The sequence below is a fragment of the Bactrocera neohumeralis genome, chromosome 2, assembly GCF_024586455.1.
Source record: "Bactrocera neohumeralis isolate Rockhampton chromosome 2, APGP_CSIRO_Bneo_wtdbg2-racon-allhic-juicebox.fasta_v2, whole genome shotgun sequence".
NCBI classification, from domain to species: Eukaryota; Metazoa; Arthropoda; class Insecta; order Diptera; family Tephritidae; genus Bactrocera; species Bactrocera neohumeralis.
Genome location: NC_065919.1, coordinates 68,786,292 through 68,797,560, shown reverse-complemented (window position 1 = coordinate 68,797,560; position 11,269 = coordinate 68,786,292). Strand labels below are relative to the sequence as shown.

The window sequence follows — 11,269 nt, the reverse complement described above, 5'->3', positions numbered from 1 at the left end:
TATGTTGAGCTGAGTCGATTTAACCATGTCCGACTGTCTGTCTGTCCGTCTGTCCGTCCGTCCGTCTGCACATATACGAACTAGTCCCTCAGTTTTTAAGATATCGTTTTGAAAATTTGCAAACGTCATTTTCTCTTCAAGAATTTGCTCATTTGTCGGAACTGTCGATATCGGACCACTATAACATATAGCTGCTATACAAACAGAACGATCGGAATCAAGGGCTCGTATGGAAAATTTTCACATTTGACGTGGTATCTTCACGAAATTTTACATGGATTACTGCTTAAGGTAAAAACTCCTAAAACTAAAAAATCTCCGAAAAAATTGTTCCGATCGGATTAATACAGCATATAGCTTCCATACAAACTAGACACATAGTTACTAAAAGAATTGCACCTGTGAATGGTATATTAGCTTCGGTGCAGCCGAAGTTAACGTTTTTTCTTGTTAAACATAATTTTGAATTTATTTTTGTGAAAATTAAACTTTTATCTCTAAAATTACAGATAACCCATCTACCATTTTCAATAATTATTGGAAAATGTTCTGTAATTTAATCACATAATGCTACAAATACTGAGGTATTTAGTATAAGATTATAAATGAAACCCATTTGTATATTAAAATATTAAAATCGGAGGAGTGTCGGTAGACATACTCGCCTAACGAGTCCCGATTTTGTGCGCCTAAATCCATATCGCTAACTGCAACCGCCAGTTATTTAAGTATAGGTATTTTCAGAATTAAATATAATTTTTATAACAAAATTATTAACGGCTTGAATTCTCCATGTTTAATTCCGCCGCATTCGAACTTTAGTTGTGCTTTATTTCATAACAAAGTCAACATTTAAACGGACTCGGGATTACAGTTGATATAAACTTAAAAATGATTATACTCTTATTTAAGTGTCTCGTATTCTACGTTCTCACCGTAAGACAACTTGTGGTAAATCATTTATATATTCGTATCCCTACTCAAGCATATTCAAATATAATTAAAGCTTTTCATAAACAAATTTTTACGAACAAAATATTGTTTTTATAAAAAAACTACAAAATGTAATTAAGACTACCTTTCTCAACTATACTTATAATTCCATTACAGTCACCATCTACTTTCAGCGGACTAACCGCAAGGATAGCAGATCCCAAAATTGTGGAAAACTTACAACTGTCGTTGGTCGAGCGTAATGGTGTTAAAAAGCTAAATGGAACTTATGCCCAAAACGTTGTGTTTCAATCTATTGATGCGCAGTTGACGATTGACCTTGAACATGCAAACAGTAAGAGAACACGCTTTTTGGACTTAAAATTCGATGTTTGCAATTTTTTTGATGGAAAATATGATAACAATCAGGTACTCCGCATATTTCTCAAGGGTTTAAGAAAGTCGAAAACATTTCGACAGAAGTGTCCTATTCCAGCGGTGAGCATGAATCCTATTAATTCAATAACGCCCAAAATAAATTGTATAAATTTCAGCACCACCTGTTTTGGGTGGACATGCTAGATATGGGTGCACTGTACACAGGCTATTTACCAAATGTGTCCTTTTTTGCGAACTTTAACATGTATAATAAAGGACACTTATATATTCAAGTCGTTGTTAACGGGTTCTCAAAATTAAAATAAAATATCAAATATGTTCCGTATACATAATTATATTGTAAATAAAGCGTTCGCAATAAATTTTCCTTTATCATTTCATTTAAATCTTCTTTGGAGTATTGCTCTTCTCGGTTCACGGTATTATAAAAAAATAATTGGTGGGATATTATTAAAACAAGAAGAAAACAATGTTAACTGCGGTTGCACCGATGCTATTATATCCTCCCTCAACCACCAGAGGCAGTGGCGTAGCTACAACTTCGGGCGCCCGGGGTCAAGGATGTTCTGCCGCCCCCCTTTATCTACCTACCTACAAGTTTCATGGGGTGGTTCGAACAAAAGTGAATTTTTACAAAATATCTTCGATATTAAGTATATAAAATTTAGGAACTAGAAGCCACGCAAATTCTGAAGTTCCAAAACTCTCACAATATGGTTTTTGAGGAAATTGATAGTAAATTTACAAGACATCTTATTAAAAGCCATAGAAAAAACCCATTTTCGCCCTATATCTTGTACACTTTTGACACAATTTGCAGGAATTTTTGCCCGAATTGGAGTTTTTAAATACCATTTTTGAAAATTTGGAGAAATAAAAGTATTTGTTACATACATTCAAAGCACAGGGTTACTGTGAGAGTGATACGTCGCTAGACAAAGCTAGAAAAGTGCATCTTTAAGTTCTATCACTATTTTTAAGAAAGATATGAGGCAAAAGAGATAAGACAAATTCAAAGACTGAAGAGTATTCGAGTAAAAATTTATATTTTTCATTGTTATTCAGATAATTACATTGTACAACTCTTTATCTTTTATAATAAATTTTGTAAACAAATTTGTTGAAGTATTTTTCTGAATATTAGAAAACAGCGAAGATCGTTTTGCCGCCCCAAGACGCCGCTTAATGATTGCGCGATAATGACCCCGGGCATTGGAATCGATAGTATTTGCTCAAAAGTAAACAGTTATCACTACGATCTTCCTCGCTTCCTCCCTGCACGGAACCTAACACTCTCCCCCTCTTAATCCGTAGCGACCATATTCGAAAACTGGACGAAGAAGTTCAGACTTGACCTTAATATTGCAGTCGATGGCGTTAAAATTTCGACTGTCAATAGCACTAAAACTTTAGGTGTGACCTTCGGCAGCCTGTGCTTCTTCAGTCCTCACACGACCGCGTTTATTGCCAAAATACAGAGCCGCACCAAAATCCTCAAGTGGCTAGCCGGCAGCATATGGTGAAAAGACAAATAATCGTTGTTGGCAACATTGGCCTGAATGCAGTGAAACGCAGACGAGGAAGCTACAGACATGTTAGAACACCTCACTCCGAACTACAATGGGATGCCACTTGATGACTCTCATCGAACATCTGCACAGTGAGCTCTGCATGCTCCCAGTTAAGGAGCATAATGAACTCTTCTCCAAGCAGTTTCTTCTGAAGTGCTTTCGCAGAAACCATAGCTGCAGTCACCTGCTTGAAACGGAACCGCCTACTAGGAGCATCAAGAGGTCCTTCCTCAATTACGTCAGCGGCATAAGATAATACGCCGACCCAGACTCCGCCTGAGTGAATGGCGTACTTGGAGTCAAACCACCATCCATTGCAGACAACGTGTTCGATTTTCCGCGATAATCGACAGTGACCTTCGTGACCCAGTAACTTCGTTCTGGATACCTCCTACTTATTCAGAATCGCTAAAAAGGCGGTTTTACTAATTTGTATGTCATGTTGTGTTAGTCTGATCGGGTTAAGTTATACATAAAAAATAATACGCAATATTTTGCAGTTTTTTTCAATTTTGGATAATGCAATTTTGATACGAATTCCGTTATGGGAATATTTATGTCAAAGATGAAGCTGGCTCTGGATGGGAAACGGCTAAAAATATGGATAAATAAAGGAAATCGTCGAAATCGGTTATCATTTAAGCACTGTGTCAACCATCTTAATGAATCACAACATAGTCGATCCCTTTCTGAAGCGGAGTCTCATTGGGGGTAGTAAAAAGTGGGTCACTTATGACAACATCAAGCGAAAACGGCACTGGTCGAATCGCGATGAACCAGAGCAAACGGTGACTAAGTCAGGATTAAAGATTAGGAAGGATTTGCTATGTATTTTGTGGAATTGATAGGCAACTGCTCTGCTCCAATCGAACTCTTAATTTAGGCATGTACTGCCGACAATTCGACCATCTGAAAACAGTAACCGCCCATAAAAGGTCAACCAATAGGAGAGAGATTGTGTCCCATTAGGACAACGCAAGCCACCAACATTGAGAGTGACTCTACAGAAGCTCCGAGTATTCGATTTTGAGGTTACAGTTCAGTTCCAGCACTAAGTGAATATTAAAAATTCCCCGCAAGCGAAGCTTATGAAAATCGATAGTCCCAATTTTATGCCAATCGAGACGAAGAATTCTATGTGCAACAAGTTGCATATTTGACCGAAATCGGATCAGACTAACTATACTAAAAAACTTAAATTTATTACACAATTTATTTATTTTTTTTTTTGCTAGACTTCGACACAAATTTTTATCAAAACTTTGATCTTGACGTGCTCTAAAATTACTATATTTAAATGCCATAATTAGCCATTTAAATTGTAAAGATTCAACAATTAAAATAATTATTCATGTGGAAAATCGTAAATATATGCCAGTTTTCAATTTCAATTCCACTTTACTTGTATTGGCGCTCTTATTTGATACTGTCAATAATTCCACAGTTGAGATGGCAACCGAAAGAAATACTGAAATATTAGCATTTCTCTTTAAGATACTGATCCTTTGTCAATTCACCACAAAATATGCAGTGGTAAGCAATTTTGATATTGAATATAAGTAATATGCAATTTATATATCTTTGCATAATGGTCTCAGTCTCCGATAACACTGACTGGCGCTACTTCAAAAATAGTAGATCCGAATATGGTGGAACAATTAGATTTCATTTTGGTGGAGCACGAAGGCATTACAAAATTGAATGGAACTGCTAAACATCGAGTTGAACTTCAGTTTATTGAATCTGAATTGAGTATCGATTTGGAGCGACTACCAAATAAACAAGCGCGTATTTTTTATATGAAGATGGACGGTTGTAAATTTCTTAAAGCGAAATATAAGAATAATCGTTTACTTGAAATGATTCGAAAAGGTTTGATACAATCACAAAGTTTTCTGACAAGCTGTCCCATTCCAGCGGTAAGTATGCACAGATGTACTATATGCTGTTTTCGATTCGCCATGTCTCTGCTGTCTTGTCAAGATCACATTCAGAGAGAGACACTTGTTTGTTCGTTTCATCACTTTCTTAATTTTGACGAATCGAATACAGTTATAGCAAATAATAAACATTTATTACAAATATGTACATATTTTGTATTTTTAGCACCACACATTTAAAGTTGAGCTATTAGATATCAGTGAAATGTACCCATACTACTTGCCCAATGTTACGTTTTTCATGACTGGAAAGCTATATTCGCGTGGCAATTTATTATGGGAAATGCATCTAACAGGTTACACAAAAGATGGCAATAGAACGAAGAATAGTGCTGCATAAAGTACCATAGATTCGTATTAAGAGAAGCACATATTTTGTAAAGAAATACATTATACATACATATATCTCACTAAATTTATGTTATTGAAAATGTTTATGAGAAAATATTTCGTAGACTGGTCCCTACAAAGCGTTTGCATAGTTTTATTGTACAAATGAAAACTAGTAGAGCCACTAAGTACTTTCATATAGACTAAAAAAAGTCGAGAAAGCTTTCAACAAAAAGGGCCTAGATGATTTCGGACCGATTAACCGAAACCGCAGATGTCCAAGGATTTTAATAACTATAAGTTTCCTGTTGTGTGTTTTGCCTTAATTTCAGCCATCTCATTAACTATTACAATCTATTATTATGACCTAGTACACAAATTACTGATATAGGATAGTGAGCCTGTTTATATTGTAAATAAAGTGAAATTTTTTCCTTAAAAGTGGTCCCTGTCAAGTTCTGAAAAATCTTGCACTCAAAAGCTTCTAAAGGAAGTGACCTGACCGGATGCGACTAACATAAGGTTTCAAGACCGGAGCATACTCTTGTAGAATCCCCAGAGGTGATCTAGTGACTGAGTTCCAAAGTATACTAAAAATATGGAGAGAACACTTCTCCAGCCTGCTGAATGGCAGTGAAAGCATAACACTAGGGGATGGTGAACCCGATTACCCAATCGATGACGATGAATGGGGCCGATGGATTGCCGGCCGAGCTATTCAAACACGGCGGCGAAGAACTGATAAGTAGCATGCATCAGCTTCTTTGAAAAATATGGTCGGACGAAAGCATGCCCGACGATTGGAATTTAAGTGTGCTCTGTCCAATTCACAAAAAGGGAGACCTCACAATCTGTACCAACTACCCGGGGATAAGCCTCCTCAACATCACCTTATAGGTTCTATTGAGCGTATTGTGTGAAAGGCGAATCGAAATAGAATCGACACTCAACCTCTTCGTCGATTTCAAAGCTGCCTTTGACAGCACGAAAAGGAGCTGCTTTTATGCCGCGATGTCTGAATTTGGTATCCCCCACAATACGGCTGTGAACCTGACGTTGAGCAATACCAAAAGCTCCGTCAGGATCGGGAAGGTCCTCTTCAATACCAAACTAGGTTTCAGACAAGGTGAAATCTTTTCGTGCGACTTTTTCAATCTACTCCTGGAGAAAATAGTTCGAGCTGCAGAACACAGTGGAGAAGGTACCATCTTCTATAAGAGTGTAAACGCCGACGTTATTGATATCATTGACCTCAACAACTGCGTTGTTAGTTCTGCTTTCTCCAGACTGGATAAGGAAACAAAGAAAATGGGTCTGGCAGTGAACGAGGGCAAGACGAAATATCTCCTGTAATCAAACAAACAGTCATCGCACTTGCGGCTTGACACCCACATCACTGTTGACAGTCATAACTTCGAAGTTGTAGATAATTTCGTCTATATTGGAACTAGTATTAATAACATCAACAACAAAGAAAGTAAAGTCCAGGTCATTGATGCCAAACAGCTAAAAGGGCGCGTTCTTCCTTCTGGCGCGCTGCTGCAAACCGCGTAAGCGGTGTCTACGCCAATACAGAAGAAGAAGAACTCCTATTGCAAGCCTAATATGGTTGTGAGATCTTTTCTGCACTACTCTTGCGACCCGCCTGCAAAATTTTGCTTTCCTGCGCTTGACAACTTTGCATTGCAGCAACAATCCAGACTTAAAACTATTTAATTAACAATGGATAATTCATTTTGCTGCGCATTGCCTAAATTTGCCTACATAAATAGTGTCACTGCGCAGTTGAAGGTCCGCTCATTAAGGTATACATACTAGTATACACAGCCAACCACACCTATGTATGCTCGTCTGCCTTGCGCAGATTCACTTTGATAGCCGGCAGATGTGCGCTTGGCTGAGAAAATCTGCGAAGAAAGTGAAATTTATTGATTTAGGGAATTAGAGAAGAAATTGCGCAAACCCCTGAGAAATAAATAAATGAGTTTGAAGATTTGTGCGATGCGTTCCTGGCAAATAGCTATGCATGTATAGGTGAGTTTATTTGCACAAAGCTACTGCAAACGCTGTAAGAAGCGGCTAGGTGTGCGTATGTGTGCGCGTTATCAATTTGTGATTGTCATTTTTGCTGCTTACGGAATGGTTGCGATATCCTTGTCTGCACTTTCTCCTAAGCGGTATGCTTGTATGTTTGGCTTTTCGTTTGCAAGCCAAACGCAATGCTTGCACTGGGTCGCCTAGTGATCGCGACGCTTGTGTATGTGAGTATGTATGTATTTGCAGTGCATGTGTGCAAATAGCGCTCGGATTTCGTTGGCTTCTCGTCTTACACGAAATTTGTAACTTTCCCTAATTTTTGCACAATTACACAACACACAATCGACACTTTCTCCGCAAATCAATTGCGAAAAACACAAACAAAACCCCAGGCAGCGCGCACGCACACACACATCCGCATATATAAAATGCATTGTAAGATTTCCGATCAATAATCTTTTCCCTCCAACCATTGTGTTCGTTGCACCCTTTCACCTGGTCGTTAACCCTTCGCTGGCTGACGCTGCTTGCACCGCACGGCACATGTGAAAAGAAAATCCACTTTCTTCCGTTGAAGCGGAAGTAAAGTTCAAAGTATCGATTGAGCGCAAATTTCTTGTGCACTTCGACTTGAGGTGATATTTCGGGCTTTCGCCGGTGCTCCTTTTTGCGCGCTTCATTGCACACCGCATGCGAATCGTGCGCACTCGTGCGCGTCGCTTTAACCCTTCACAGCTACTTGCCGGTGCGCTGTAGGTTGTGAATATGAAGGGATAAGGTGGGGGGCGCTGTAGTAATCGACGCACTACCGCAAAAATTTTCCGTTGCAACAAAGTTGGTGGTTAGTATTGCGACAGATTGCTCGAACGAGGCGGCTATGTTGCTGCTGGGTTAGAGGAATTGTTTGTCGGATGCATTTGATATTTTTTAGACGGAGGAAAAATGTAGAATAGACACAAAGACGCCGGATAGGTGAAGAATGGAAATCAATAAATAATAGATGAATGCATAATTTCTGTAATTAAAGGCACGACGAAGGTGCGTTGGGTGCTTATTCAACTTGGTAGCATGCTCCTTACAAAGCCGAAGTTCATTTAAATACACGCGCGACCCAACTCACTGCAAACCGACACATACAAGTATGCAAGCCGTTCAATCGGTTTTGTATTGGTAACTGTGAATTTTCTGCCGATTTCCGCGCATTAGCATGCGTCTATAACAACATGCACCGTTAGTTTTCCATGCTTTGTGTATACAGTTTGCTTTATGCGAAAAAAATTTCCATTTCAGCGGCGTTGCGTGCTGCTGCCACATTTGGTGGCAGGATCACGTGCTGCGCAAACTTTCACCGTTGCTGATTTATACGCGTTTATTTACATTTATGGAAAGCCACAGGCAAGTGTTGCACGTAATAACGAAAAGTTTTCGAAAACAAAACTGCTTCAATTAAGGTTAAGAGGGTATTTTTGACACACTTGAAAAATTGCACTATTGTCCTCACTCTGTGCGCTGCTTTGCTATCGATCACTTGCCATTGTTATGCAAAAACAAATATTTCGAAAAGCATACGGTTAAAGTTGAAAATATGTTTTTGAATTTCCATTTTCGCTGCCAATGGCAATGATTTATTTGCTTCATTGTATTTGTTGGGGTCTTAGTGGGTTAAGCCAAGCAGCTAATGTGCATACAATGCGCCGATTGCAGTTAGCTGTTAATTGGATTTATACTTTTATTGTGGAAAATTTGCATATTTGAAGTCACCGACTGTTATGCAACGCTGCGTAATTGGCAATCATGGCAACGGGTAGGTTAGGTTGTATGGTGGAAACTCAAGACAAAACAGTTGGAGTTGCGTTAGTTGGCAGGTAATTATGGACGTAAATGGAAATTTAGGAACCCTCGCTTAAACTTTTCATATGAAGAAGTAATTATTTATAAATATTAGCTCATTTGGGTGAACTTTTGAACACAACCCCGGTTCCGATTCCTAAAAATTATATGGAAATATTTACATATTTCCCGAAAAGGTTTACATTGAAACAAAGTAGCATATCTCGCCCACAACTCAAATGGGTTTGAATGTCTTATAATTGTGTAAAAAAAAATACCCGGAAATTATAAGTAAAACGCAAGTATTTAATTCAAAGTAATCCCCCCAGATATAATACAGTTTTGCCCATGATTTTTCCAGTATTCGAAACACTTCTCATTAGCACTTTTTGGGAAGGCCTTCAGTTCCTTCAACGAATCTTGTTTTATCTCTTTGATCGACTAAAAATGAGTTCCAAGGAATGGCAATTTCAGTTTGAGGAACAGGAAAAAAATCACATGGAGCCAAATCTGGTGAATACGGTGGTTGATCGATGGCATTCACTGCGTTTTTCGCTTTAAATTCAGCCACAATCGTAGCTCGATGCGTTGGTGCATTATCGTTGCGTAACATATATGAACTGTTCTTTCACAATTCCAGCCGTTTTTGCAAAATACAACTCCTTGTTGACTATCTGTCTCTCTGAAACAAATTCATGATGCACCAAACCACGAATATCGAAAAAAACTACGAGCACCACCTTGATTTTTGAGGGACTTTGTTTTTGGTTTCATCATTCGAACGGACTCGCTAAAGATGTCGAACTCTCTTCCAATTTCTCTAACACTTGCCTGATGATTTTCAAGTACCATGTCCTTCATTTTTTTTTAATATTTCTTATCAGTTTTAGAGGTCAAAGGTCGTCCAGAACAAGACATGTCTTCAGCGATCTCTCGACCGTCTTTTAAGGCTTTGTACCACTCGTAGGATTGTGTTTTTGATAAAACTGAATCAATGTAAGCCTTTTCCAACAAAAAGCAAAGCTTCCGCGCACGAAATTTGATTATAAATACAAAATTTCAGACGAATTCTTTACTACTGAGGAGTACCAACTTAAGTAGCTGCTGGTGAACTAATCGCGCTCATATCTGGCGTAGTAATTAAGGGCAATCCCACAAACGTAGCAAATTATTGTCATGAAACTTAGAAAAGTTGATTTTTTTATTCAAAAAAATTAAGATTCGAAGCAGTTGGGAGCCATTTACCCTCGACTTCATGAGAACAGTTTCAACTGATAAATCTTTCAGTATATTTCAATTCCATTTACATTATGCCTACCAACAGACACAGTCGGTTATACGGTATAACGTTCCATTTTGAGAGCAACATAAAGTCTGAAGAAATTCCTAACTATACGCGATTTCACAGGGAGTACTATATGTTTTAAGTCGAGATAGAGTGAGTGAATTTTGCTCATCTTCATAAGCTGAAGCCAAAACTAACATCGCTTCCAGGATTTGATGGAACATATTCAAGAAACGATTACCTCTTTTTTTAATTCTTAGAAAGTCGCTATAAATTTCCTGAGCAGAAATGATTATCGGAGTAAGGCTTGAAGCCTTAACTTGAAATCAGGGGACAACTTAATATATTTTTTCCTATTAAATATTTCTTCTCCGTAAGTTTTAAATGAATTTCTGTTCGCGAATAGACTCAATGAAATGGGTTGTATGGAAAAATAAGATAAAAATTGTTATGAACTTTAAACTCCCCCCACCGCTTTCATCGAATCCATAGTTATGATCTTCTTTGGTGAATTGAAATAAATTGGACATATCTGGCAAAAGCTCTCAAGCTGTTTGACTGGCCAATGAGGACATTACTATGTAAAAGCTCAAAAGTTTAACAGATTTTATATTTTAATTGTAATCAAAAACAAATCGTGTACACCTTCTTTAGCAAAATCATACTATTTTCTAATCTAATCGATCTATGGTATATACAAATTCCTCTGTGAGAGCCCAGCTATGTCACAAATCAAACATCGAATTTTTGGAATCTCTCCAGATACCATACACTGAATGTCTATCTACAATAATAATAAGAATAACGGAGATATAATTAGCAGTTTCCTTGAAGGCATCAAATGATTTGAACATAACGATGGAACGTGATTTTAAAATAAGATCGATAGTGCATCAAAATGGCGCAACCAGCACTAATTGAGCCCGAAGGAATAGCACTCTTAC

The 11,269-nt window shown here is 37.9% G+C and overlaps 1 protein-coding gene across 1 annotated transcript; it reads left to right on the top strand.

The window, feature by feature from the left end:
* Window positions 1–891: 891 nt before the first annotated feature.
* LOC126762805 (uncharacterized) lies at window positions 892–1,637 on the top strand. Its single transcript, XM_050479879.1, has 3 exons — window positions 892–951; window positions 1,111–1,431; window positions 1,488–1,637. Exons 1-3 carry the CDS (start codon window positions 892–894, stop codon window positions 1,635–1,637), a joined length of 531 nt encoding a protein of 176 aa, XP_050335836.1.
* The last annotated feature ends 9,632 nt before the right edge of the window (window positions 1,638–11,269 follow it).